The sequence below is a fragment of the Meles meles genome, chromosome 18, assembly GCF_922984935.1.
Source record: "Meles meles chromosome 18, mMelMel3.1 paternal haplotype, whole genome shotgun sequence".
NCBI lineage: Eukaryota > Metazoa > Chordata > Mammalia > Carnivora > Mustelidae > Meles > Meles meles.
Window position 1 is genome coordinate 21,996,498 of NC_060083.1, and position 26,595 is coordinate 22,023,092.

Sequence of the window (26,595 nt, forward strand, 5' to 3'; positions counted from 1 at the left end):
ATACCTGGAGGGAGGAGGAGGAGGGCTTGCTTCAGATTGGCTGGGCTTGATCTTAGATTGGAAACCCCTGGAGGGCAGGGCGTCTCTGGAGGCCGGACTGCCTCGTGGGGCTCAGTAGGAACCGCTCTGTGGATAACCCGGCTTTGGGGGAATAAAAGGAGAGAGGGGAGGTTGAGCTGGGGAGAGGGCCTGGGTCCTGCCCCGCAGAAGCTGGCTCTGGGGCTTCCCAGACACCCTTCCTTCTCCAGCTCCTCCAGCCCTTAGCGGCCTGCGCGCACAGAAGGAGTTAACTTCGGGCTTAACTTCTTGAAAGAACCCGAAGCTTTTATTCCTTGATCTTGCCTGCTCCCTTTCTTTGCAAAGCCTTCCTGATCTTTACACCTCCAGCAGGTCCCTCCTCCTTACTCTCACCTCCTGGACTCCAAAACAGTCTGATTGCCAGGGTGGGTCAATGGTTAACACTCAACCAGCTTTATATAAGTTTGCCCTGGCCTGCCGCCTACCTGCCGCATCGCTCCTTTGGCTCCCTGGATCCCGGAGGCGGTGGCTCCAGAAACCCTCGCGGGTCACACCATGGCCACCTGCTGGCAGGGCCTGTGGGCCTATCGCTCCTACCTGCTCGTGTACTTCCTGCCTATTTTACTTCTGCCCCTGCCCATCCTCATCCCCACCAAGGTAAGCACTCGGGGTTTGGCTCCAAAGGGGTGAAGGAAGGACGGGGGAGGGCAGTCCGGATGAGCTCTGGGCGTCCTTAGGACCGGCATGGTTTACTCATCCCTCCCTGTCCTGGAAGTGAGGCTCTGAACTCGTGGTCCTCCTGAGACTGATGGTTAAGATGCCAAAGGGGGCTTTTTTTTTTTTTTTGAAGATTTTATTTATTTATTTATTTATTTATTTATTTGACAGAGAGACAGAAAGGTCACAAGTAGGCAGAGAGGCAGGCGCAGAGAGAGAAGGGGAAGCAGGCTCCCTGCCAAGCAGAGAGCCCGACACAAGGCCTCAATCCCAGGACTCTGAGATCATGACCTGAGCCGAAAGCAGAGGCTTAACCCACTGAGCCACCCAGGCGCCCCAAAGGGGGCTTTTGCTTGGCACCCAGGAGTAGCCGCCCAAGGGGAATGGCTTAGGTGCACTTGAAATCTCCTGCCTGGGGAGATGGGAAGCCAGTTCCGTAAAGGTGGGTGCAGCTGGGGTTATCTGCCTACCGTGGGCTCCCCCGGCCCTGCCAGGCTCAGTGGGGTGGGAGCGGGGTTGGCTGCTGGAGAAGGGTGGAAAGGGTGTAGGAGGAAGCTGGCTTCAGGCAGTTTGTGCCTTTAAGACTGTAAACAGAGGGGTGCCTGGGTGGCTCAGCCGGTTAAGTCTCTGCCTTCTGCCTCCAGCTCTGGTCATGATGCCAGGGTGCAGGGATCAAGCCCCATGGGGCTCCCTGCTCAGCAGGGAGCCTGCTTCTCCCTGTCCCTTGGCCACGTGTGTGCACACACACTCTCTCTCTGTCAAAGAAATAAAACCTTAAAAAAAAAGAGAGAGAGAATATAAAGCGAAAGAGAGAGAGCTCACCCTTGATCCCAAGGGCTAAGTCAGCTGAAGGGGAGGGGCAGGAACTGGACAATGGACGGGACCCTGCCAGTGGGCACCACAGACAGCACACCCTGGGTGGAGGGGCAGGTGCTACAGCCTCCTGCCTCCCTTGGCCAAGCAGCAGGAACCATAACTTTGGCTCCATTTATTGGAGCCCTCACCACATGCTCTGGACCATGCACCCAGTCTCCCTTCCTCTCCTCTTCCCCCTCCCCTGACAGACCCTTCGTCTCACCTTCAAGCCTGACTGTCCCATTTTACAGATGGGAAAAGTGAGGTTAAGTCACTGAAACCAGGGCAGATCCTGGTTTCACGGAGCTTGGCTATAATATACTTTGGGGGCCCCCTTGTAAGTAAAAGAAGATAAAATGATGAATCTAAAATTATAGGGCTTTGGGAGAGGGTCAGTTCAGGAGGAGGGTCCTGAAGCTCAAGTTTGCCATACAAACAGCAGGTGGGGCAGGTCACAGAAAGTGGCAGAGCTGGGGGTGTGGTTGAGCGCCAAAGCCTAGGCTGTCTTCTCTCTACCCTGCTGCCTCCTGAAGGCTGACGCAGGATCTCCTGGTCCAGCCCCCACCCCACAACCCCAGCACTGCCCACTGAGCCATTTTCATCCTTTTGTCACCAAAAGGGAAATCGAGGCAGGCTTTTTGTTCACGGTGTCACAAAGGGGTGAGAGAATGGGGATTGCCGTGGCACAGCTCCTGAGCCTCTGACACTTGGTAAGTGACAAAGCCCTGTCTGACCTTCAAGGAGACCCTCATCTCAGGCCAAAGCCAGTGACCTCCCTGTGCTGGGGACCCGTCCGATGGGTTTTGAAACAGGTTGGGCTTTGTGTGTAAACTGCAGGAAGAAGGACAGACAGGGATCCAGACTGCATTTCCCTCCTCGGGAAAGTACAGCCCAGAAAGATTCAGCAACTTGCCTAAGGTCACACAGGAAAGCCCAAGTCAGAAGAAGCAGCCAGGCCCCCTGGCAGGAGGGCTAGGGGTTGGGACCACCGCCCCCCCACCCCGGCCCCGCGTGCCCTGTGCCATACCCACCCTGCGGCCGGCGTTGGCCTCACAGATGGTGCTGACCCCGGCCTGACTCGGAGGAACTGTTCCCGGTCCTACCTGTGGAGTTTGGGCCCTTCGCGGAGGCCCTGGAAACCAGCTTCTCTCAAGGACTTTGCTCCCTTCATTATCCCCTCCCCAGCCTCATCAATTTTTCTCTCTCTCCTAATCTCTGCCATCAGCATACAAATGTGCTGTAATCTCTCTCACTGTGAAAAAACAAACAGACGCTCCTTGAATCCCACATTCCCTCTACAGAGGCCTGCTTTCTCTGTCTCTCCAGCTGGAAGGTCTTGGAATCTGTCTGCAAGGCGCGTGTCTTTCCTTAAGACACCTCCAGTCTCCAAGAGGCTACCTTCCACGCCCCCCCTTATTCCCACTCCCCGCCCCCAGGTGACTTTGGCTATCTCCATGCTGACAATTCCCCAGTCTTAAGCCCAGCCCTAACCTCTGTATTACCTAGCCAACACTGGACGGTTGCTCCCGAATCTTCTCCAATCAGCGTATGTTTCCACAGGGACACGTCCAAAACAACACTGCTTGCCCATCTTTCCCAGCTGGTTCTTCTGCCGTCCTACAAAGATATGGTTCAACTTTCTACCTCAGAGCATTTCCTTTTTTTTTTTTTTAATATTTTATTTTTAAGTAATCTCTATATCCAACGTGGGGCTCGAACTCACAGCCCCGACTTGGTCAAGAGTCGCATGCTCTCCCCACTGAGCCAGCCAGGAGCCCTTAGGGTCTTTCCCGATTCCTCTTTTCTCTTCATTTCCAGTTCCACGGGCAGGTTCCTATTGACTCGAGACCTACGAAATACTGAGTGGAAGTGCTTGCCACTGCCTCCCCAGTGGCTCCAGGCCGCCATCATTCCTCTCCGCTCCCTCTCCCTCCCCAGACCATTCTTCACTCAACCACTAATTGTGGAAGCCCTTCTAGAGGCTTCTCATCAAACTCGAAATAAAACCCAGACCTCTTAGGGCAGCCAGGAGTCCCTAGGGCTGCACCCCTGGAGACCCCGTGGTCTCTAGTGCCTCGTATCTTCCCTTCCCTCTCGTTTACACTTCTCCAGCCTCACCAGCTTTCTCCGTGCTTCTCCCGTTGCTCGTCTCCCTGCCTGGGATGTTCTTTCCCAGATGACAGCTTCTCCCTCAGGTTTCAGCCTCAATCTACCTGCTCAGAAGCCTTCTCTGACCACCGCCGGTCACATACTGCTAGGAAGCCCTGTTGTTCTAAGTGAAGGGCTTTCCCTCTCTGAAGTGATGCACTTGTTTATTTTCTGTTTATTCTCTGACTCCCTATGCTACAAGGTAGGCTCCATGAGGGCAGGCCCTTTGTCTTCTTCCATTCAGAATCTCCCGGACCTGGCACATAGTAGGTGCTCAACAAAACACATGTTGAATGGATGCATGATTGTGGGCAAAGAGGACCCTGTGTTGAACCCCTGCTGTCTGGAGTGAGTTCCCAAGCTTACCTCCATGCCCCTGAGCCCCTGAAGTGGGAAGACTGGGGAGTTGTCAGGATGGAGAGTTTGATGAGTCCCAGACAAGGCTCAGACAGATGTCTATATTGTAACAGTTGACATTTATTGAGTATTATTTCTTTTCTTTTTTTAAAGATTTTATTTATATATTTGAGAGAGACAGAGAGAGAATGAGAGGGGAGGGGTCAGAGGGAGAAGCAGACTCCTGGCGGAGCAGAGAGCCGGATGTGGGACTCGATCCCGGGACTCCAGGATCATGACCTGAGGCGAAGGCAGTTGCTTAAACAACTGAGCCACCCAGGCGCCCCTACTGAGTATTATTTCTGTGCTATTCATGATGCCAAGCATGATTCAAAGCACTAACCCATTTACTTCTCACAATAACCTGTGAGTTACTGTGAGGGAACTATTATCCCATTTTACAGACATATCAACTGAGGCCCAGAGTAGTAATTTGTCTGAAGTCCCAGCTAGAGAAAGGCAAAGTCTAAACTGGAACGTGGCTTTGAGGGTCTCTGCCCGAGGCTGTCCAGGGATACAGGTTGGTGGCCCCATTGTCAGTCACCTCTTGAACCATCTACCCTCCCGTCCACCCTGCCATCAGCCAGTGCTCCCACTGGGCTGCAGTCGGGGAAGTCTGTTGAGCTCCTAGGGCTCTGTGCTAGAGGTTAAGGAGTATGGGGTTCTGTCCTCAGGTTGCTGTCGGAGGAACATGTGTTTACACAGAGGTATAGCAAAGGAGCTCAGAGAAGGGAGCAAATTCTTCCCACTGAGTCAGGGGTGAACCCAAAACAGGTGTTGTTTGAGTTGGGCCTTGAAGGCTGAGTGAGATGCCAACAGTCGGAGGCACCCATAGACGGCCGGATCAAGGCACCATAGGAGTAAAGGTGTAGGGGCTGGAATCATAGGGTGTGTTCCAGTCATAGCAACCAATCCTGGAAATGCTCTCCTTCCTCTGGTGGTCCCAGGGGAGGAGGGATGGTGGGGCCCAAGGCCTCCTCACTGTTTCCCCCAACTCAGCCACTGGATAGTGAAGGGGCACTATGGGTGCCCCAAACCTCATACCCGCCCATTCACTTGCCCGCTCACTTGCCCATCAGGGAGCAAGTACTACGTCCCAAGGACTTTTTAGGTGCAGGGGCTGGAAAGACACGCAGAAACATATGCTGTGAGAACCAACTGTGACTATGGCTTAGGGATGGGCTGCTTGGGATGGGGTGTTCAAGAAAGGCCTCCCGGGGCAATGATATTTACCCTCGGACCTGAATGACAAGTGAGGGCCAGTCAAGCACGGCTCTGAGCAAAGAGCTGTCCAGGCAGAACACGCAGTGCAAAGGCCCAAGGCCAAGAGCAAGCTTGGCAAAGCTGGAGGGATGATCAAGGCCAGCGTGGCACGGGGAGTAGAGAGAGGGGAAGACCATGTACGTTCAGTTAGAGAGGCAGGGGAGGTCAGCCCATGTGGTCAGCCCTAAACTGCAGGTGCCCCACTCCCCAACCCCCCCCCCACATGGGACCATCTGGAAAAACAGTCTCCGAGGGGCACAATGTCTGCCAGGACAGAGCTTAGCTAAAATCCAGATCGTAGTTACAGGAGGGACAGAAGAAAGAAATTCTTAATCTGAATCAGCTGCTCTCCTAGACTAGATGAACGGTATGTCGTGTTGCCCACGTGAGCTTTAAGACCCGTGCAACTAAAATACCCTAACTGCAAGCTATTCCTGAACCCCAGGGACAGAGCGGGTCTCAGATGATTCACCGTGGGCACGAAGGCTGCACGTGGAATCTGGACCTCGATGCTGGGGTTCGCCTCTATCTTTTGAAACTTCCTGGCTCTTGATCAAGAAGGCAGAGCCCAGGGAACAAAATAGAGATTTAGGAGCCAGACAGATGTGGGTTCAAATCCACACTGTATGTGACCTCACCAGCCCTCTCCTCTCTAAGGGGCTGTGTGAAGATTAAACGAGAACCTGTGGACATAGGGTCCCTGGTACCTGGGGCCCCATAAACGGTGGTTCCCTCTGCCTTCTGCCTCTCATCTGAATTTTTAGCCCCTGAAAAGCACAGCCAGCCCCAGGCACCTGACTTCTTTTCCAGAGATGACTTCTGTTCACAGGGGCTGTTGTCCCAACAAGGGGGCCTTGATGTTCCCACCTGTGAATCAGGAAGGTGAGGTGCAGCTGGTCACGGACATGAGAGCAATGAGGTATAGTCCCTAAGTGTAACCACCACCTGGAGACAGACTTTCTGGCCTCTGTGGGGGGCGGCCTGGGAGTAGGATTAGAAGAACCAGGGTGCCTGGGTGGCTCAGTGGGTTAAAGCCTCTGCCTTCGGCTCAGGTCATGATCCCAGGGTCCTGGGATCGAGCCCCACATCGGGCTCTCTGCTCAGCCCGGAGCCTGCTTCCCTCTCTCTGTCTCTGCCTGCCTCTCTGCCTACCTGTGACCTCTATCTGTCAAATAAATAAATAAAATCTTTGATTAAAAAAAAAAGGAAGAAGAATCCAGCCTCCAAATCCAGCGGGATCCCTGGAGGAGAGAGAGAGACTTTTCCCCAGTCTGGACTTTGTTCCCAAATTATTAGATTATGTCGATGCCAGTCAGCACCTGATAGGTGAGGGTCAGGAATGGGCAAACCAGGTAGAATCTTCCACAGGAGTTTCCTGCATAGAATCCAGCGGCGAGGTCCATCGAACGCACGGAGTGTGGAAATGCTTTGCTCACAGTCACTCCTGCCTGCCGTTTTGCTCTTCTGTGGACCCAGGCAGACCTGGCCCCCAGCCCAAGAGGTCAGGACTCTCCCCCCGGACGTTTGTGATTGGTTAGGGATGCGGATTTGGCTCTCACCAGTTGGTCCAGCACTGGAAGTGAGGGTAGAGAGTAGCAGCAAAATGGAGGAAAGCCGGCTATCATTGAGCAAATCTGGACTGTTCGGGCCACCGGCTCTAGAGGCTGTAATTTGGCTACCCGAGCTGGTCGCTACAGACCGCGGGACATATTTTTGTATGCGAACTGGCTGTCATCGCCTTTGCATACTCAGTCTCTTGAAAAGTTTAGATATTTAGCCTGGAACTACTATTCCTGGAAAGAATATCCCTCAGTCCGGCCTACTCTGCATCTCCTGCCCCAGGTCCCTTCAGCCCTTGGGCTCACTGCACTGTGTCTAGACACCCAGAGCAGGCACGTGGGAGTGTTTGCTTCCCTTTCCTCCTAACCAAGATTTTGTTTACTTATTTGAGAGAGAGAGACAGAGACAGAGATAGCAAGAGAGAACGCAAGCAGGAAAGAGAGCGAGAAGGTTTCCTACTGAGCAGGGATCCCAGTGCGGACAGGCCTCGATCCCAGGACCCCGGGATCATGACCTGAGCTGAAGGCAGATGCTTGACCAGCAAAGCCACCCAGGAGCCCCCCTATTTTCATCTTTAGATGATATATTTATTTAATTAGGTTTATTTAATTAGATGATGTATTTATTTAATTAGATGACACACTGCCATCGTTTGACATTGGACAGTACCAAGGAATGAAATGGAGAGGTCCTGCTCCCATCCTCGTCCCTGGTGCCCATCCAGATGACAGCCTCGGTGGCCAGTGCAGGGACTCCTCATCCCTGGGAATCTGTGGGGAGAATTCAGGAAGTCTGCGAACTTAGATGGAAAGAAACCCTGTATTATGGTCAATAACATCTAAGGAAAATTTAGTACTTCCTTCTGTTATGAATGTAAATAACAAATGATAATAGTATTAACCATATCTTTGATTTGGCCACCAGGAAAAAAAATCACAGATATTGTTACATTTCATTAGATTCATTATATCTTTCTAATTCTGATTCCCATATATATATATAGAGAGAGAGAGACACTTGTGCACATATTTTTAAAAATCACATAGGGGATGGGGTGCTTGGGTGGCTCAGTTGGTTAGCATTTAACTCTTGGTTTTGGCTCAGGTCGTGATCTCAGGGTTGTGAGATGGAGCCCCTCGTCAGGCTCGTGCTGAGTGTGAAGCCTACTTAGGGTTCTCTCTCTCCCTCTGCCCCTGCTCATGTATGTTTTCTCTCTCTCCCTCTCTCTCTCTAAAATAAAGTCTTTTAAAAAAAAAATCACATAGAGTAGCATTCGTGTAACCTGACAGTATAACTTTCTCCTCTTAAAACCCTTTAAGGGCCTCACTTTTCACCACTGGCTTCCAGATAAAGCCCTAGATCTCTCCTAAGGCAGACAAGGCCTTTTCCAAGCATTACACCCCTCCAAGCACGCATCAAAATCTCTCATACCTCATTCTGTTCCCTCTCTGCTCCCTCCCTCACATCAATACCTTTTGTCCGCCCACCCGCTGAACTCCTATTTATCCCTCAGCACCCGTTCAGCATCCCCTCTGGAAGCCTTCCTCAGCCCAGACAGATAAGAGGCTCGGGGAAAGGCCCCTTCTCCTCTGGGATCCCACTCTGGTCTCGCCTTTGCCATGGTTCTTGGCCAGACCTGGGAGTGCTCACTGCCAGCTCATCACTCCTCACCAGGGGCAGGGGGGTAGTGGGAGTGGCCCGCTGTGTGCCAGGCCATCCCCCCTCCCTGGGTTAACCTTTAGTCACCAGGAGGAATAAGTCACGATGCTCTGAGACTCAAGGCATGTTTGCAGCTGTGCAATAGCCACGGGCTGCTCTGTGCTCTGTGCCCGTCATGGGTAAAGGCCATGATGCCCACAGGTCCCACACCTCGCCCGCACCTGGCTCCAGAGTCTGCCCTGGACTCTGGCACTGTCATCTCCGTGTGTGCCTCATGAATCCACGCTGGCTTTCCGGGAACCGGGGAGAGCATTCATCTCCCAACGCCAACCCCACCAATTGCTCACCGCCGTCAACGTCCTTTATGACATATTCACATCCTTTATCCTTATAATAGCCAGGAGAGGCAGGTGTTTCTTTTATTCCCATTTGCAGATAAGGAAACCATATAAAAGAGATAAATGTGTGTATAACCGGAAAGGATCAGTGTTGCTTACAAAAAAAGAAAGAAAGAAAAAGCTGAGAGAGGTGATGTAACTGGCCCAAGGACACAGCCATTAAGCTGGGCCTGGGCACGTGAGTTTTCTGACCTCTTACCCGTGTTTGAGTTTTCTGACCTCTTACCCGTGTTTCCCATTACAAAAGAAGCAAGCTGCCAACCTGGGGGTTTGGAAGCCCTCTGGGTATTTATCTCTCCTTTCCTGTGTTGGCTTTACAGGGCTGCCTGCCCACAGTGGGCCGAGGGGCCAGCCTACATGGGGGCACCCAGAGTCCCAGAGGACCGGGGCTGGGCCTGACTCATGCCTGGTGCTCTCATTCCTGCATTCCTGCCCATTCCATGTAGGTGTCTGATGGGGTAGGCAGAAATGGACTTGGCCCTAGCTCCCTAGAGACTATGGCCTGATGAAAAATGTTGATGTTCATCAAGAAATTCATGAAGCAAAACATTTAATTATAGCCTGTGTGATGAATGCTAGGCAGAAGAGGTACTGGGGATTCATGTGTGAAAACGGGGAACCCATGGAGGATTCCCTGAAAAAGGAATACTTGAGTTGAGATCTTGAGAATGAGTGGACATCAACTGAGCAAAGTATGAAGAGAGGAAATCATGTGTGTGCAAAGGCCCTGTGGCTGGGAGAGGGATGGAACATTTGAGGAACTGGAAGAGGGCTGGTGTGGCTGGAGCAAAGAGCAAGGAAGAGAGGCTCAAATAAGCCCCAAACTTCTCCTGAGAGCAGTGGGGTACTCTGAAGGGATTTGAGTTCTTTTGAGGTGAGTGTGTCCCTGTTGGAGGATTGGAGTGGATTAAACAGACTTGTGACTCGAGATTTCTCTGCCTGCAGCAAGGAGAAGAGATTTCAGGGCAAGAGAGGAAGAGAGGTGAATGAGGAGACCTTGTAGGATTCTTGGTGACAGATGCTGGGGCTCGGACGAAGCTGGTGGCCAAGAGCTGGAGAGAAGTCAGTGGACATTTGAGATATAGAGGACCAGCAGGACTGCACACCTGGAGGGGAGAGGGTATTTGTCCAATGAGTGCCTGATGAACAGTTGAGGGGCCCAGGGCTTGCCCCCCAGGGGCTCCCAATAGCAGGGACTTCCTGAGGGACTTCCTGGGTGTGGCACAAGTGGGAAAGGAGGACTTCGCATCCAGGCCAGCACCCACCGAAGAGCCGGGGTAACACCCGGAGGTGAAAAGACTCACTCCCTGTCCTCAGCAGCCCATAAACAGATCCTGAGAGAGGAGCAAATCCTCAGCCAAGGCCCAGAGCTGGGGAGCACCTCCCCTGCCCGCCTGGGCAAGGGGGAGGTAGTGACAGAGGAAGGGAACAAGAAGCATTAGCTGCCGGGGGGAAACTGCCGTGCAGGCTATGCGTATGGGATTGGTGTGTGGGGTTGTACGGTGCCAGCAGCCCTGGGGACCTGCCGGTGGCCAGAGCGTAAACCGACCGGGTCCCACGCCATAGGCTGCCAGCTGGGCTTGGCCAGCCCGGGTTCCTCCCTCACCGTGGAAGGAGCGACAACCACGGCCCCATGGAGATGTGAAGAGGAAATGAGAGAGAAGGGACACAGAGCACCCACCCAGCTCCGCAAGCTTGACCTCTGTTGATTCCTCGCTCTAGCTCACACTGCGTGGCTGGGGCTCCTAGAGACCCCTTCTCTCACCCAGAGCAGAATTCCACCTGGAGATGGACCTACAGGTTTAGAAAGTTCCCAAGGTGATTCAGGGAGGCCACCATAGTTAGTGCTAGGTCATTTTTCTCTTTCCCTTCACCTTAAGGCAGGGATAAAACTGGGACCCAAGGGAGCAAGTGCACTTGGCTGTTGAGGGACCCAAACAGAGGGGGTTGGGCCACTTGCTGCTGAAAAAACCCAAGGACAGATGAGCGGTGGTGAAATGAGGAAAGGATTTATTTCGGCAAGTCCATCACAGGTAAGAGAGTGGACTCGTATCTCCAGGAAGGTCTCCAAAGTGCTGAAAATACATGCTGGTTTATATGAGGAAAATGTGGGACAAAGGAAAGGTCCTGCAGGTGGGCAAGAAAGGTCAAGTTGACCACTGTCTCGGGGTCAATCATGCAGTTTCCTGCGGCTGTCAGGGCAGTCCCTGCTGTTGCTTGGGGGGTCATTTTGGTTTCCATTAGGGTTGCTTTGCCTGCATCTTTTTGGCTTGAGATAAGAGATAAGCGGAAGGAAGAACTTAGGGGCATCTGGATGGTGCAGCCGGTTGGTCATCCGACTCTTTGTTTCAGCTTAGGTTGTGGGTTCAAGCCCCATGTCAGGCTCCATGCTCAGCTCAGAGTCTGCTTGGGATTCTTGCTCCCTGTGCCTCTGTCCCTCCTGGCAGTGCTCTTTCTCTCTCTCTCTCAAATAAATTTTTTTTTTTTAAAGAAGAACTTAATTAGAAAGTAAGCACTGAGGTCAAAATGGAGGTAGCTGAAAACCTCATTCAGGGATTCTTTTTTTTTTTTTTTTTTTTTTAAGATTTTATTTATTTATTTGACAGAGATCACAAGTAGGCAGAGAGGCAGGCAGAGAGAGAGGGTCCCTGCTGAGCAGAGAGCCCGATGCGGGGCTCGATCCCAGGACTCTGGGATCATGACCTGAGCGGAAGGCAGAGGCTTTAACCCACTGAGCCACCCAGGCGCCCCAGGGATTCTTTTCTTTCTTTCTTTCTTTTTTTTTTTTTTTTAAAGATTTTATTTATTTATTTGACAGAGAGAGAGAGATCACAAGTAGGCAGAGAGGCAGGCAGAGAGAGAGGAGGAAGCAGGCTCCCTGCGGAGCAGAGAGCCCGATGTGGGGCTCGATCCCAGGACCCTGAGATCATGACCTGAGCCGAAGGCAGCGGCTTAATCCACTGAGCCACCCAGGCGCCCCTCTTTTCTTTCTTCTTAAAGATTAATTAATTCCAGGTGCCTGGATGGCTCAGTTGGTTAAGTGTCTGCCTTTGGTTCAGGTCATGATCTCAGGTTCCTGGGATCAAGCCCCGCATTGGGTTCCCTGCTGGGGGAGAGCCTGCTTCTCCATCTCCCTCTGCCTGCCACTCTGCCTACTTGTTATCTCTCTCTCTATCTCTCTGTCAAATAGACAGTAGAATCTTTTTTAAAAAAAGATTAATTAATTTATTCATGAGAGAGAAAGAGCACAAGAGGGAGGGGCAGAGGGAGAGGGGCACTGCTTGGAGCCCCACCTGGAGTTCCATCTCATGACTCTAAGATCCTGACCTAAGCCAAAACCAAGAGTCGGTCACCTAACCGACCGTGCTACCCAGGCACCCCTCGTTCACGGACATTAACCCATTTCTGAGCTATGAACGCCTTTGGCTATCTGGGGAAGACTATGGACCCTTCTGGAATAGTGCTTTAAAATGCCCAAAATAAAACATATGGGATCGCCAAGGAAACCAGTTACTTTGAAATACAGTACTAAAAATATGAAAAAGCCAATTGCAATTCAGGAATCTAGGTGAGCATTCGTGCATTAAATAAGATCTGGCATTGATACAACTACCATGTCAAAATGAGTGATGGATAGAAACAGTATTTCGAGATACATTTTGAGATAACGGCGTCAAGTGATCCGTGCAGCACATAGCTGATGGCTGATGGCCACGATCAAGGCCTTTGAGACAAAATCAGCCGCGGCACCCCTAACCGCAACATGGCTTCAATGCCTACGTCTAGAGCCTTAGTTAGATGTTAGCGCAAAGATGAAATAGTTTTCCCGCAGGTTCCTTGGAATTCCACGCCCCAGTTAAGCACCCTATGACCCAGGAAGAACAGGTCAGCAAGTTATGCTACAGCTGGTCAAGACTGCCCAGGAGGATAGGACGGAGACGCGGGGCTAGGGCCACTTGGGCCAGAGGAGGCTTCTGGATGGGACTTTGAAACCGGTTTTGGGCTTGATCCAGAGACAGAATGACGGACAAGGAGAGGGACTCCGGGAAGTTGTAAAGGGGTAAGGGAGCCATGGACGGAACACACTGGAGTTCATGGGGGCTGGGTTAACTATTAACAGCTCTCTCTGCAGCCCGGGAATGGGGTCTCAGATGGGGAAGGTTTGGGCTTTGGGTTTACTTGCCTGGAGCTGATGGCAGGAAGTGGCAGGCCCCAGGAAGGACAGTTCTGTTGGAATTGAGAGCCCCAGACCATCCCTATCCACCGCACTAGTCACAGCGAACCTGAGGCTGGAGGGCACCCCACAACTTAGGGATTCAGCTCAGGGCAGAAAGGGAAAGATCAAGAGCCAAATGGTCGGGCTTCTTCACTTGCGGACGTGTGACACGGAGACACTGGCTTCATTTATTTGTGCCTTTGTTTCTTCATCTGTGGGATGGGAACAATAGTCAGTCATGACCTCACCGAGCCATGAAATGCGACCGTCACCCAAAGCACGGGGCGCCCAAAGCCTGGCACGGAGGAGTCCTGGGGATACATCTGCTGTTGACAGCTCGCTCCTCTTCAATCAGCACTGACCAAGCACCCCAGCCCACTCCTGGTCTCCCGACAGAGAATTCCGAGTCAGTTGGGGGGTGGGGCTGGCCTGCCCTTAGCCCCAGGCGGCAGGGGTGTGCAGAGATCGGTAACTGGCCACACCATCCATGCAAGTGAGAAGGAAGCAGCTGAGAACAGCAAGGTCAGCAGAACTGGCCTCCTGCTGGGGGAGAAGGTGGGGTGGGTCTCTGGACGAAGGTCAAGGTGGCCCCACCCCTGGAGCCGAAGAGTCCATGTGCAGGGTGAGGAGAAGTTCATGGAAGTTTCATCCATGTCCAGGGTGAGGAGAAGTTCATGGAAGTTTCGTGATGACAGTGGGGACTGGGCAGGCTGCCTGCTGTCCCATTCCAGGCATTCCTAGAGCACCGGGGAGACGCCCTTGGAGTTCTTCAGTCTGGATGCCTTGCCTGGGTTCCAGCCTGGCTCTGTCACTCCCCAGTTCTCTGTGACCTTGAGCAAGCCACTCACCCCCTCCAGCTTCTCTAGATCCTGGGCCTACCACACCCACCTTCAGGGCTGCTTGAGTTACCCAGGAAAACACCCAGCTCCTAAAAGTTACCCCATCAGCAGCAGCTTCGGGTTTCCCCAGGGATCCTCCCCAAGCTTCAGGGCACTAAGGGGAAGAGGTACTCCGGGGTGAGCACCAGGTGGAAGAAAACAAGCGGTCAGGGCAGGCCTCCCCAGCCCATTGTCCTGGCACAGGCTGCAGCCCCACAACCCCTTTGGCAAAGAGTGGGCAGGTGCCCCAGAGGCCTCCTTGTAGCTAATGATTCTGGGGCCCTCCCTGCTGGGGCCCCAGGACCCTGGAGGCTCTCTGAATTCCATTTCCACCCCAGGTCCCCACCCAGGTCTGATGTCTGGCCTCTCCAGAAAGAAAGGAGCACTTTTGGTACCCAAAGACTTGTAAGACTATGATTCAAGGTCCCCCCACCACAATTTCCTGCACAGCTCAGGGCTGGGGGAATCTTTACATATTCTATAAATGTGTATGGCAGCTCCCAGAATTGTGTGATGCTGGGGTCATCCCAGGCTTGCTGGGAAGGAGACCTCCCCTTATTCCAAACTTCCTAGTGGTTCATTCATTCAGAAAAGTTTAGCACTGAAGCCTGCTGGGTCCTGAACTCCAAGCACCCAGATGCCACAAAACTGACTCAGTCCTCACGGAGTTCCCCTTCCGGGAGAGGAAACGAACATTTCATTGCATCCTCATACAAATAATTCTCACAGGCTCTGACAAAGCCAGGGAAGGCCAGGGGGCCAGGGAGAGGTCTGCATCATCCAGGCCTCAGTCCCATCTAGATGAGCCCCCATCTCATCTAGGGGATCCTCACTTTGGCCCCCTGCAGTCCCCTCAGGCTGGTTGGGGCCTGAGGACCAACTCTAAGCTCTCCAGTCCCTCCTGCGCGGCTGGATTACAGCGTGTAGTCTCCCCAAGGTCAAAGACAAGGTGGTGAGTGCCTTGCTCTGTTTTTATTTCCGTTTTGAAATGAGACCTTGGGCTCCGAAATCAATGACCGGGGCTTCGGCACACTCTTCCCACACTGTTACCGATGGCCTGTTTTCTCTCGGGGCCAAGAGGTGACATGACTTCGGGACACAGGCCGCCCTTCCAACAGCTCTTCCGCTCCCCTCCTGCCCACAGGAAGCCTCCTGTGCCTACTCCATCGTCATCATGGCGCTCTTCTGGTGCACTGAGGCTCTGCCCCTGGCTGTCACCGCCCTCTTCCCCATCGTCCTGTACCCCTTGATGGGCATAATGGACGCTTCTGAGGTAAGGCTCCTCATATGGAGGGGGGTCTGATATGGAGGAAAGCCTCATCACAGGCAGGGCACACAGAAGAGGAGTCCTTGCCTCTGTCTGGCTGGTCGGGGAGCACTAAGGAAGGAGTCTGAAGATGACAGGGTTTGGCGGGGGGGTGCGTTCTAGAAATGCCGAGGGCATGGTCGGTGTTGAGGGTTAATTCAAAGTGGATCAGGTATAGGCCGGGGAGGTGGAAAGGCCTGGTGACCCAGGAAAAGGGACCTTGAAAGTCAGCTAAAGAATGTGTATTCTCCTGGATCAACAGCTCTGAATCGTGAGCCTGCGTGTCTCGGGACCACGTGCAAGGCTGGTGAAAACACAGACTGCTGGGCCCCAACTCCTGAGCTTCCGAGTCAGGAGATCTGGGGCAGGGCCCGAGGGTTTCGTTCCCAGCAAGCTCCGGATGGGGGATGATGCCAGCTTGTGGACCAAACTTGGAGAACCACTGCTGTACTTTCTAGTCAGTGCTAAATTCTCTATCTCCCAGTCAATGGTTTGAAACAGGACTGGAATCAGGCTAGATTATCTCCCACTCATTTCTGAGGGGAGAAAGAAGGGGTTTGGCAGGAAGAGAGGAACCTGGTTAAATTCTTGTTTTTAAGATTTTATTTATTTATGTGACAGAGAGAGAGAGAGAGCACAAGCAAGGGGAGTAGCAAAGGCAGAGGGAGAAGCAGGCTCTCCATCAAGCAGGGAGCCTGATGCGGGGCTCGATCCCAGGACCCTGGTATTATAACCTGAGCCAAAGGCAGATGGTTAACCACTGAGCCACCCAGGGGCCCTGGAACCTGGTTCGTTTTCAATGGAAGATAATCCAAAGACCATTTCCACTTGGTTCCTAGAGCCCAGGAGACCAGCCTGTGTTTGTGGGAATGTCAGGGGGCATGGGAGAGACCCTTCCTGCCTCTCAGCTGTCCCTGCCTGCTAGGTCTGCCTCGAGTATTTTAAGGACAGCAACATCCTGTTCGTCGGGGGGCTGCTGGTGGCCATTGCCGTGGAGCACTGGAATCTGCACAAACGCATTGCTCTCCGTGTGCTCCTCATCATTGGGGTGCGGCCAGCCCTGTGAGTTCCCACAAACCAGGACTGGAGAACCTGGAACGGGTGGGGTGCTGGGGATCCAGTCCCTGAAGGGACGGCAGGACGCCAGCCAGCAGGTCTGTCTTCGTCTGTCCCTAGGCTGCTCCTGGGCTTCATGTTGGTCACAGCCTTCCTGTCCATGTGGATCAGCAACACGGCCACCACCGCCATGATGGTGCCCATCGCACATGCCGTCCTGGACCAGCTGCACCAGCCACCCACAGGCAAGGACGCAGAGAAAGGCAGCAACAACCCCGCCTTTGAACTCCAGGAGCCAGGACCTCAGAAAGAAGTGACCAAGTTTGATGAGAAAGGTGAAGGTCAACCCCGCTCTGCCCCCACCCCTGCCCCCTCCATCCCAGCTCTTGGTGCAGGGGGCGGGGTCTGGGGTGACATTCTTGACAAGGCGGTCATCTCAGAGCTTTCAGGGAGAGAAAAGGGAAACGTGCAGCGACCAACTTGTCCTGGTTTGCTCAAGACTGACCCTAGTTTTATTTTTTTAATTTTTTAAAAGATTTTATTTATTTATTTGAGAGAGAGAGAGCACAAGCAGGCAGAAGGGCAGAGGGAGAGGGAGAAGCAGACTCCCCGCTGAGTGGGGAGCCAGATGCGGCACTCATCCCTGGACCCCCGGGGATCATGACCTGAGCCAAAGGCAGACACTTAACCAACTGGGCCACCCAGGTGCCCCTGTCCCTAGTTTTAAAATCCCACATTCTGAGGATCCCTTCCATGTAGGGCCAGATGAGATGCTAGACCACTTAGGGAAGCAGAGAGCTGGACTCTGGGTGGGCTGTCAGGGATCCAGGCTCCCTTCGTCCTGTGTGCTTCGGATAATCCTCTTTGGGGCTCTGTGCCTCAGTTTCCCCCTCTCAAGAGAGAGGTTGGGCCAGATGGTGTCTGAGGGTTGACCCAGCCTGAGAGCCCAGCGAGTGCAAGCCCTCACAGACCTGGACTGCAGGCTCGCCCCCCTCACCCCCCTACCTCCCAGCCGGTCGGGGGTGCTCATGGACAGCCCCCCCCCCGCTGAGCTCTCCTTTGTTCCCAGATAATGGGCAGGTCCACCCCATCCCCGCCGCGTCCTTAGAGCCAACCGCACAGCCACGGGAGCAGGTCCGCTTCAGCCAGGGCATGAGCCTGTGCGTGTGCTACGCGGCCAGCATCGGGGGCATCGCCACACTGACCGGCACCACGCCCAACCTGGTGCTGCAAGGCCAAGTCAACTCGTGAGTAACTGGGGGCGGGGGCAGGGAGAAGGGGTCTGCGCTTGCCCTGGGAGGCCCCTGAGGCAAGGTCATGCGACAGACTGTGTCCCCCCCACCCCCACCCCCAGGCTCTTCCCCCAAAACGGCAACGTGGTGAACTTTGCCTCCTGGTTCGGCTTTGCCTTCCCCACCATGGTCATCTTGCTGTTGCTTTCCTGGCTGTGGCTGCAGATCCTCTTTCTGGGGTTCAAGTAAGTGGTGGCAGAAGTGGAAGCAGCCCAGGGGCCTGCCCTTACCCTCTGGTAATCTGGTAGCCGTTTCTGCCAAGGGTATAATTACCTTCCCATTGAGAAGGCCTCTCCCTGCCGAGGCCTCTATATGCCCTTGCCCCCACCACTGAGGGATTTACTGAGCAGAGACTATTACTCCATTTAGCAGATGAGCAAACTGAGGCTCCAAGAGTGGTGTACAGCTAGATTTGCCAATGCAGAGGCTGAAAACTAGGTCTCTTGATGCCCAGCCCAGATCCATTCCATAATGTTCCACGGTCCTTTGGTTAATGCTTAAGGAGCACACAGTGAGCACGGTCAGTTCCAAAGGGTTTTTTGTGTTCTTACTGGACATCTGGCCCTGTGCAAGGCACTGAGAATACTAGGGGATGTTAGGTGCAGCCCCTGTCCTTGGAGCTTGTCTAATGCAACAGCAAGAAGCCTGGGGTTGAGGATAGTGGAGATCCCAGAAGGCCCCTGTGGGACATGATGTCTGAAACCAAATCTTGTAGAACGAGAAGCCAGCCAGATAGGGAATGGGGTTATGGCATTCCAAGTGGTAGCAATAGCCTACACAAAGGTGCAGACGCAAGAAAGAACGTGAGAAAACTCGAGTTCTGTTGGTTGAAACCTCAAGATCAAAAAGCAGTATCAGGAACTGAATGAAGCTGGAGAAGTAGGCAGGGGAAGATGACAGAGGTCCTGTATGCCACATCAAGCATTGGGACCTTGTCCTTGAGGCCAGGAGTAGCAAATAGGTTTTATTCTTAACTTCCATCCCTGGGTTACGGGTAGTGACCAGAGAAGTCTGAGTTGACCGTCCGGTCAGACCCTGCTGGAGCTCAGCTGGAATTGAGTCTGAGATCGACTGGTGATGTCTGCTGTCAGCGAGGGAGGAGAGTAGTGATAAGGGTGGTATTTTGGTAGGAGTTATTGGCCTTCCCTGCTCAGGGGGTGGTGTCGGGGGCAGGGGCAGTGAGGATGGAAGAGGGGACGTGGAAAGTTTTTAAGTATTGTTGCTGTACTTTGGAACACTCACTTGGGCGGGTGCAAGGCTGCTGGATGGAGGCTGGGGGCTGGTACGAGGCTGGGTGGTGGTCAAAGACACCCGCATACGCAAGGCATCATGGGACATTCAAACCTGTGCTAGGTAGATGGTCTTTGCCACTGAGGAATTCACAGTCCATCAGGGGAGTTGAGATTTGCCCAAGTGAAAAATTAAAAGTCAACCCAAGTTACGCAAGGGGCACACAGAAGTGGGTGGCAGGCTCCTCAGCCTCCAAGAGTGATGTGGATGGGGCTCAGGCTCCCAGGGGATGCCGAGAAGCAGGTAGGAGAGGGAGGGAAAGATTTCCCGAAAGGCTGGAAGTGGGGAGTGGCGAGTCCTGGCCAGAAGGAGTTGTGGGGCCAGGCCTCTAAGTCCTCCTCACTCTGGGCAAGGGAGGACTTAGTGCAAGACAATCTCTGGAGGGAAAGGGGTCAGTGGGGCAGATGGAGCAGGGCTAAGCATGGGGAAACCTGCCCCTGGAGTCCCAGCCTTGCTTCTGCTAAAGAAGAACCATGACCCCACCCCACCCCCCTCCCCCCAGTCTTCTGCTCTTCTTCCAGAACCTTGGGTGGGGCCAGGGCCAGGGTGGTGGTGTAGCAATCCTGCCAGTATCAGCGTATCACAGGTGCTCGAGTCTCTTGCTCCCCTGCCTGGCACGGGATCCTCAGGAGCTACCCCAACTCCCCCCCCCCACAGCTTCCGGAAGAACTTTGGTTTTGGGGAGCAGGCGCAAGAGAGATCGCAGGCAGCCTTCCGCGTCATCCAAACAGAACACAAGCTACTGGGCCCCATGAGCTTTGCAGAAAAGGCTGTCTCTGTCCTCTTTTTCACCTTGGTGGTACTGTGGTTCACCCGGGAGCCGGGCTTTTTCGTTGGCTGGGGCAACCTGGCTTTTCCCGACAAGGATGGAAACAGGTGAGCATTCTTGGGGAGAGAGAGATACTTCTGGGGCTCACCTGGCTAAGGGAGGAGGGAAGGGAACAGGGCCCCTGGTGCAGTCCCAGAGGGGACATGGTGGGGAGGACTTGCAGGGGCGGCTTTGCACTTCTGTGGGAGGGGTTTCTCTCCACCACTGTTCTACCCTATGACCCTGAGCAGCCCTGAGTCTAAGCCTGCCCTCCTTGCCCTATCCACAGCATGGCATCTGATGGAACAGTGGCCATCTTCATTGGCATAATTCTGTTCTTGGTGCCCTCCAAGATCCCAGGGCTGACTCAGGATCCAGGTAAGAACCTGGACTGGGGCAGGGATGGGCCTCCGGGCAGCCCCTGCTTTCCATCATGGAATGCGCCTTCAACCACACTTGATAAGAGCAGTCAAAGCCCAGAGAGGCTGGGATGACTTGCCAAGGGTGCAGGGACTCAGGGACAAAGTAAGGATGCTGCGTGCCTTGAGCTCTGATAGGGACCCACAGAGCGACCGAGGGGGAGGGAGGAAAAACCTGTCAGCTCTCGGTGACCAGTTGTCCTCTGCTTGGGAAATAGAAAACCCTGGAAGGCTGAAGGCCCCTCCGGCCCTCCTCAACTGGAAGACTGTAAATGAGAAGATGCCCTGGAATATCGTGCTCCTGCTGGGGGGCGGCTTTGCTCTGGCCAAGGGCAGCGAGGTGAGAAAGCCCCGTTGGACGGGGACCCTGTGGCAGGGAAAGAGGCGCCCTGCTTCCATCCCACACTTAGGATCCTTCTGGTGGGTGGAGCCTTGGCAGCGGCAGGAGAGACAGGTTAGAGATCCGTCTAAGGGAGGGGGAGGAAACACAAGCCATAAGGACCTCCGCCTGTTAGGGTTCCCAAAGCCAAAGGGAAGGCGGGCTCCCCTGGTGGGCAGGGACTATTTGTTCTCAGTGCCAACCCCGTTCCACCTCACTCCACCGGTCTCACCCTCTGCCAGGCGGAGAATGCAACAGCTTTAGGGAGTAGCGAGCGTCGAGGGGACGCAGTTGGCCCGCTGAGGCCACCAGGGGGCGCCATGATCACACCCAGCCGGGCTCTAGGGACGGGAGAGTGCAACATTCCCCAGAGCCTCCAAGCAGGAGGGAAATCCCTGAGGCTGCCTGTGCCCCTCTACGCCTCCTTGTTCTGGCTAAGCTCATTCATTGTGCAGGCAGGAGGCAGCTTCCCTGGGTCAGAGACTCCTGGATCTGGGGTTAGTTCTCACGGACTGTGCCAGGCACTGTGCTGCCTGCTCGGTGGGCAGTGTCATATGAGATAAAGTCCCAGCGCCCTGGGACTCACAGTCCAGCAGTACACTTGTGGACAGGTAATGAATGACCTTGGAGGCCTCATGACCCTGGGAACTGCCCCCAGTTCTCTGCCAGCCTCTTCCCAGCATCTACCCAGGGCCCTCCGCCCTTCTCTCTCCTTGCCAGTCTGCTGGGCTGGAGGAGTCCGGGAGAGGGCTAAGGATGGCCAGGGAGCTCCCAAGAGCCGCTGGGAGAACGGGAGGAAAAGGAATTAGAGTCTTTACTCCCACTAAGCCCCAGGCTTCCCAAGAAGGCCCTTTGGCGCCATCTCCTAGCTTCTCATCTGACCCTTCTCCCCACACCCAAGTGTTCTTCAGAATGCTAGAGGGGCCTTTCGGTGCTGGCTGGGTCTCATCTTACTTCCCAAGCAGATGTGAGTCTGAAGACTCTAAAGAGACAGAGGCAGGAGCAGGACCCTCCCGGACCCCCAGCAGGGGAGTCTGGAGCCCCAGGGACCCCAAATTCTCACACACTGTCTTCCTCTGCCCACAGAAATCAGGACTATCCGAGTGGCTGGGGGCAAAGCTGACGCCCCTGGAGAGCGTGCCACCTCCCGCCATTGCCCTCATCATCAGCCTCCTGGTGGCCACGTTCACCGAGTGCACCAGCAACGTGGCCACCACCACACTTTTCCTGCCCATTCTGGCCTCCATGGTGAGCTGGTCCTTCAGACACGCTTCTTTCCGGCAGCCCTCCCGCCCACCTCATCCGGGGGCCCCGCCTGCAGGTCGGAGTGACCTGTCTGCACCTCCTCTTGCTTCCGGGAGAAGACCCCTGAGCTTCCCACCCTTCCTCAGACTCTTCGGCTACCTTGGGCCCCGAGGCCCTGTGGCCCCTGACTCACTCCGTCCCTGGTGATGTCACCCCTTGAGTATCCTGATGGGCCTCATTGGTGGCCTCGCCCACCTCCCCGGCCCAGCCCCTGTTCTGGTCAGTCCTGAGGTGACAGGTTGAAATGACTCCCTGGAGCGTCCCCAGCCCCTTCCTCCCCTGGCGCGTTCCCGCAGCCTTTGATGACACCCTGGAGCCCCTTTGAGATCCGTTTTATGGGCCCCTCCCCTCACCACGCCCCACTGGGCAGGGCCGCACACTCATCCCCTCCAGAGAGGTCAAAGGGCCCTTCCCAGGTCACCCTCCTGCCTCCTGGCAGAAGTGGTGGGTTCGCGGCCGGAGGGTATGTCATTGGTGGGGGACACTGTCCTCCAGAGAGGGGAAGCGGAGAATTGGGAATGGGGACTGGGATCAGTTCTGCCCACTGTCTCCCCATCCAGGCTCAGGCCATCTGTCTCCACCCTCTCTACGTCATGCTTCCCTGCACGCTGGCCGCCTCCCTGGCCTTCATGCTGCCCGTGGCCACCCCACCCAATGCCATCGTCTTCTCTTTCGGGGGCCTCAAAGTGTCCGACATGGTGAGTGGCAGTGGGGCCTGAATGTCTGTGTGCTCCTTCCTGCAAGGCACCTGCCCCCGGGAAGGTGGACTCAGGAAGAACAGAGCCCGAGGTCCTGAAAGCTCACACAGGGCTTCCTTCTCCCTTCTCAGCACCAGGATGAAAGCAAGGGACAGGGACCTTGCCTAGTGCTGCAGGTCAGACCCACAGGGAGACTTCTCAGGGGAACTTTGGCCAGTCAGAGAACTCCCGAGCCCCTAGGAGCCCCTAAGGGATAGGTTCCGGGCCAGCTCAGCGACCGGTCACTCAGACTGGCTCTCCTGCCACCAGGCCCGGACAGGATTCCTGCTCAACGTCATCGGAGTACTGGTCATCACGCTGGCCATCAACAGCTGGAGCTACCCCATCTTCAACCTGCACACCTTCCCGTCCTGGGCTGACGCCAACAACACGGCCAGCTGCCTGGCCGTCCAAGGGAACGTCACAACACCGAGCCCCTAGACCCGGGGATGGTCTGGCTAAGACCAGGGAGACCGCCTGTCTGGATGCCTCTGAGCCAAGAGGGGACACGTGCAGGCTCTAAGCCAAACGTGGAGAGAAAGGCGCGTATACACGGAACCTCGTGCGTGTGTCTGTGAGGAAGGGGTATGTGTGCTCTGTGCTGTATTTCCGAGGAAAGCGTGTGTGTGTGTGTGTGTGTGATGTCACGTGAGGATGCCCGAAGGGGTTTCTTGTGTGCACACACAACCCTTGGTTGTGCATGCTGGGTGGGGTGCATGTCTGGGTTCTCGGACCATACAATGCACCCTCTCTAGCACTTCGGGTCCTCATCTCCCCCACTTGGGGGGTGACCAGTCCCCTTTGCACTGTATTTATTGAAATTTGGGGGTGGGATAACCCGGGGAGCAGGGCCTACCAGCAGCTGTCATGGCAACGGTCCCTGGGACCAGCCCAGCTACGAGGTCTCCCCAGTTTCTCAGGTTTGGGGAGAGGGACGGAATATTAGCCCCATTAAAGTCTTTTTCTTTTTTTTTTCTCCAGTAGAGTCTGGGCTGGTTTTCATGGCACTTTCTGGGGCTGGTCCACCATGTGGCTCAGGCCCCAGGTTGGGGAGTGATGGGAGGGGACTTGGCCTCTGTCCTGTGTGGTGGCCCCCTTGGCACCTCTCCCACCCGAGGGAGAAGGTAATGACCAGGAACCCCTGCCAAGGCCAACTGGAGTGGGCGCAGCCACCCAGGAGAGCAGCACTGACATCACCGGGCCCGGCTAATTGGGAGCTGCCAGTCCCTGCGTGTCTTTGGGAAAACCGGCCTCCCCGTTCCCAGAGCACTCCCTGGGCATTTACATAAAACCCTCTCCCTCTGCCAGTTCCTCACCGACCCTTCCTCCAGCTTGAAAAACCAGTCCCACCAGACCAGGGAAGGCAGACTGACCCATGCTAGGTGTCCAGAAAGAGGGACCCTCACCCAGAGAGGGGGCCGGAACAAGAGGGATACAAGTGAGACGCAGAGGAACAGGTTCAAAATCGGCGCGGACTACGGAGTCCAGGACCAGACAACGCTCTGGGTCGTTCTGCCTCCCTCCCCGCCAGCCCCCCTCTGCTTCCCCACCTTCCTGAATTCCTGACGCCACAGCCACCGTCTATTCTAGGAGCTCAACGCCCCTTCCTGCCTGCAAGTTCATCTTTGTATCAGTCCTAAGTCTCTCGCTGGGATCGTGGCCCGTAAGCCTTGAGTTCATCCGGATGGAAGTTTCCAAAAGTCTCCTCCGAGTTCCCTCCTGCTGCAGCGGGAGAGAAAAGAGCAATTTTCCAACACTCTCATGCCCGCTGACAAAGGGGGCTGAGCTGCGAAGACAGAAAACTGGAAAGGACTCAGTTCTGGATTCCCCCTCAGCTGGGCCGTCGCTCAGTCTTCCCAGAGCTGGAGGGTCGAGCTCCAGACTGGAGGGGGCTGCCGCATGTGGGAGAACATGGCTGTCCCCAGGGGACAAGAGAGTCCTGACAGGACCTGGCAGACATCCAGCAGAATGAGGAGTGTCAGGCAAGAGGCTCCACCCCAACCCAGCCCCCCAGGCTGGCATTCCTCACTCAGGAAGCACGGTCATAAATCATGGCTCCCACCCAGACCTGCACTAGGAACCCCCCCCCCCACGACCTGGGGCCCTAGGCTCTGGCACCCCCCCAACAGGGAGTGGTGGGCCAACCCCTCCAGAATGGTGGGATTTTTCCAGTGACGTCCCCACAATGCAGTGGGTGCCTAAGAAGCAGCCCCAGCTCGTCTCCAAGGAAGGCCCTCTTCTTCTACCTTCTTTTGGATTCTAGTTGGGGCCCACAGTAAAGTCCTCACTGGGGAAGAGGAAGTCGTGCTTCTCAGCCCCCACCCACTGTCCTCCGCTTCCCTTCCTACCTTCACTTCCCCCTCAGTCCTGCTCAGAGAGGGCCAGATGGGGACTGAGGCCACACAGCAATCCCCAGCAGATGAGGACTGAACCGGCCCTGCGTTCTCTGGAGACAAGGCGGGCAAAAACTGGGGTGACAATTGAGGGCTCAGGGATGGCGGGTGCCCTGGCAGAGCGCAGGGCAGTCCCCCCCCCCAACTGCCAGGTGTTTGGAAACCATCCTCAGTAGGCAGGAAGGTGGACACAGGAGGCAGGTAGCACCTGTTGGCTAATCACCGTCATTAGCGAGGCAATAAAGTGGCACGGACGGGGCCAGCCTTTGAAGGAAGGGCCTGTCAGCCCAGGTCTGGTTTTTGCAGCCAGCCCTAGCCCCTCGACTCCTCCTGCACAAACTCCGGGCTGTGGCAGGTGGATGGGGCCCCATGGGGACGACGGCCTGCACCTTCTCTGCCTGGGCACCTGCACCCTTTCCCCCGTGGCTTCCAGAAAGGGAGCAGGGGGTAGGGGCAGGGAGGCTCCGGGTGTCTCCTAGAGGCTGAATTTGCACAGTGCTGGGATGCAAGAACTTCTGTGAGAGCGAGCTCCCTGTTGCTAGAGAAGAAAAGGGGGGCTGGAAGCAGCCCAAGGACAGTCTGCCTGCCTGATGCCGCCGTGTTCCCAGTTCCTGCGCAGGGCCAGGCCCAGGGACGGTTGTGTAAAATGCATGCATGAAGGCACGAATGTATCAGAAGCATCGGGGGACTTCTTGCCCCTGGAGGTGACATACAGCCCTCAAAGCCCCTTTCCAGGCTGCTGGGCATGGAGTGCTGTGTGACCTTGAACCAATGTTGTCTTTAGGCTCAGCCCACAGGCCCAGATTTCTCAGCCATCTCTTACTTTTTCCCTTGCCTCTGTTCCCTAGAGTTCTGGGAGTGTCCCCTTTGCCTCCTTCCTCCTGCCAGGCAGCCCCAACCCCAGAGGCAACTGGCAGTCAAGGAGAGCGTGGAAGACCTATCAAGCCAAGTTTTCAAAGAGAAACTAGCCGGGTGGAAAGGGAGCCTTAGTTAGGGAGACGGAGGAGGTGAAAGGAGGGTCATTGATACCACTCTCTGGGTTCATGCTGACTTGGGCCTCAGGTCAAGGGCAGCTCTGGGGGTTAGGGTCCTCAAACCCAGAAGAGGTCCCTTGGGAGGCTCAGGCCATGACTTCTCTATCTCCCCCGGGTCCCGGATGGAAGGCTGTTTCCTGCAGGCGGGAGGGTGATATGGTGAGCGCTGCAGCGTGAGGGGTGGGGTAGGACTGGGATGGCTGAGGTTCTGGCAGGTGCCAGTCCAGAGAGATGCAACCCGGTCTGGGCCCCATTATTCGTGGTCAGCAGAGCCGTGAGGGGCTACTAGGAGCAGGCAGTCAAAAGGGTGAGCCGACAACTTCAGGGAGGGGAGGGGGTGAGGAGCGGACAAAGAAGACTGTGGGGGCAAGAGCACAGAGCAGCCTGATCGGAAAGGCCGGGACAGGGATTCCAAAGAGTTGCTCTTAAGGGCGACATGTATACACAGAGTATACAACATATATACAC

General features: G+C 55.0%; 1 protein-coding gene across 2 annotated transcripts; it reads left to right on the forward strand.

Annotated features, from left to right (window-relative positions):
* The first annotated feature begins 495 nt into the window (after positions 1 to 495).
* SLC13A2 (solute carrier family 13 member 2) lies at positions 496 to 23,675 on the forward strand. Of its 2 annotated transcripts, none has more exons than XM_045985005.1 (12): positions 496 to 675; positions 15,253 to 15,381; positions 16,340 to 16,476; positions 16,591 to 16,805; positions 17,540 to 17,717; positions 17,825 to 17,947; positions 19,710 to 19,928; positions 20,150 to 20,238; positions 20,498 to 20,619; positions 21,745 to 21,906; positions 22,524 to 22,661; positions 22,971 to 23,675. In XM_045985005.1, exons 1-12 carry the CDS (start codon positions 574 to 576, stop codon positions 23,139 to 23,141), a joined length of 1,785 nt encoding a protein of 594 aa, XP_045840961.1. In that variant the 5' UTR covers positions 496 to 573; the 3' UTR covers positions 23,142 to 23,675. The 2 variants fall into 2 exon arrangements, with proteins under 2 accessions (XP_045840961.1, XP_045840962.1); XM_045985006.1 differs by lacking the exon at positions 496 to 675 and adding an exon at positions 15,677 to 15,871 and having other exon boundaries at positions 15,264 to 15,381.
* The last annotated feature ends 2,920 nt before the right edge of the window (positions 23,676 to 26,595 follow it).

Excerpts from the sequence above, each read along its gene's own strand:
- SLC13A2 (XM_045985005.1), top strand. The coding sequence starts at position 574 with ATGGCCACCTGCTGGCAGGGCCTGTGGGCCTATCGCTCCTACCTGCTC. Across the intron at positions 17,948-19,709 it reads ATCCTCTTTCTGGGGTTCAA|CTTCCGGAAGAACTTTGGTT; the intron begins GTAAGTGGTGGC and ends CCCCCCCCACAG. Across the intron at positions 20,239-20,497 it reads AGGGCTGACTCAGGATCCAG|AAAACCCTGGAAGGCTGAAG; the intron begins GTAAGAACCTGG and ends CTTGGGAAATAG.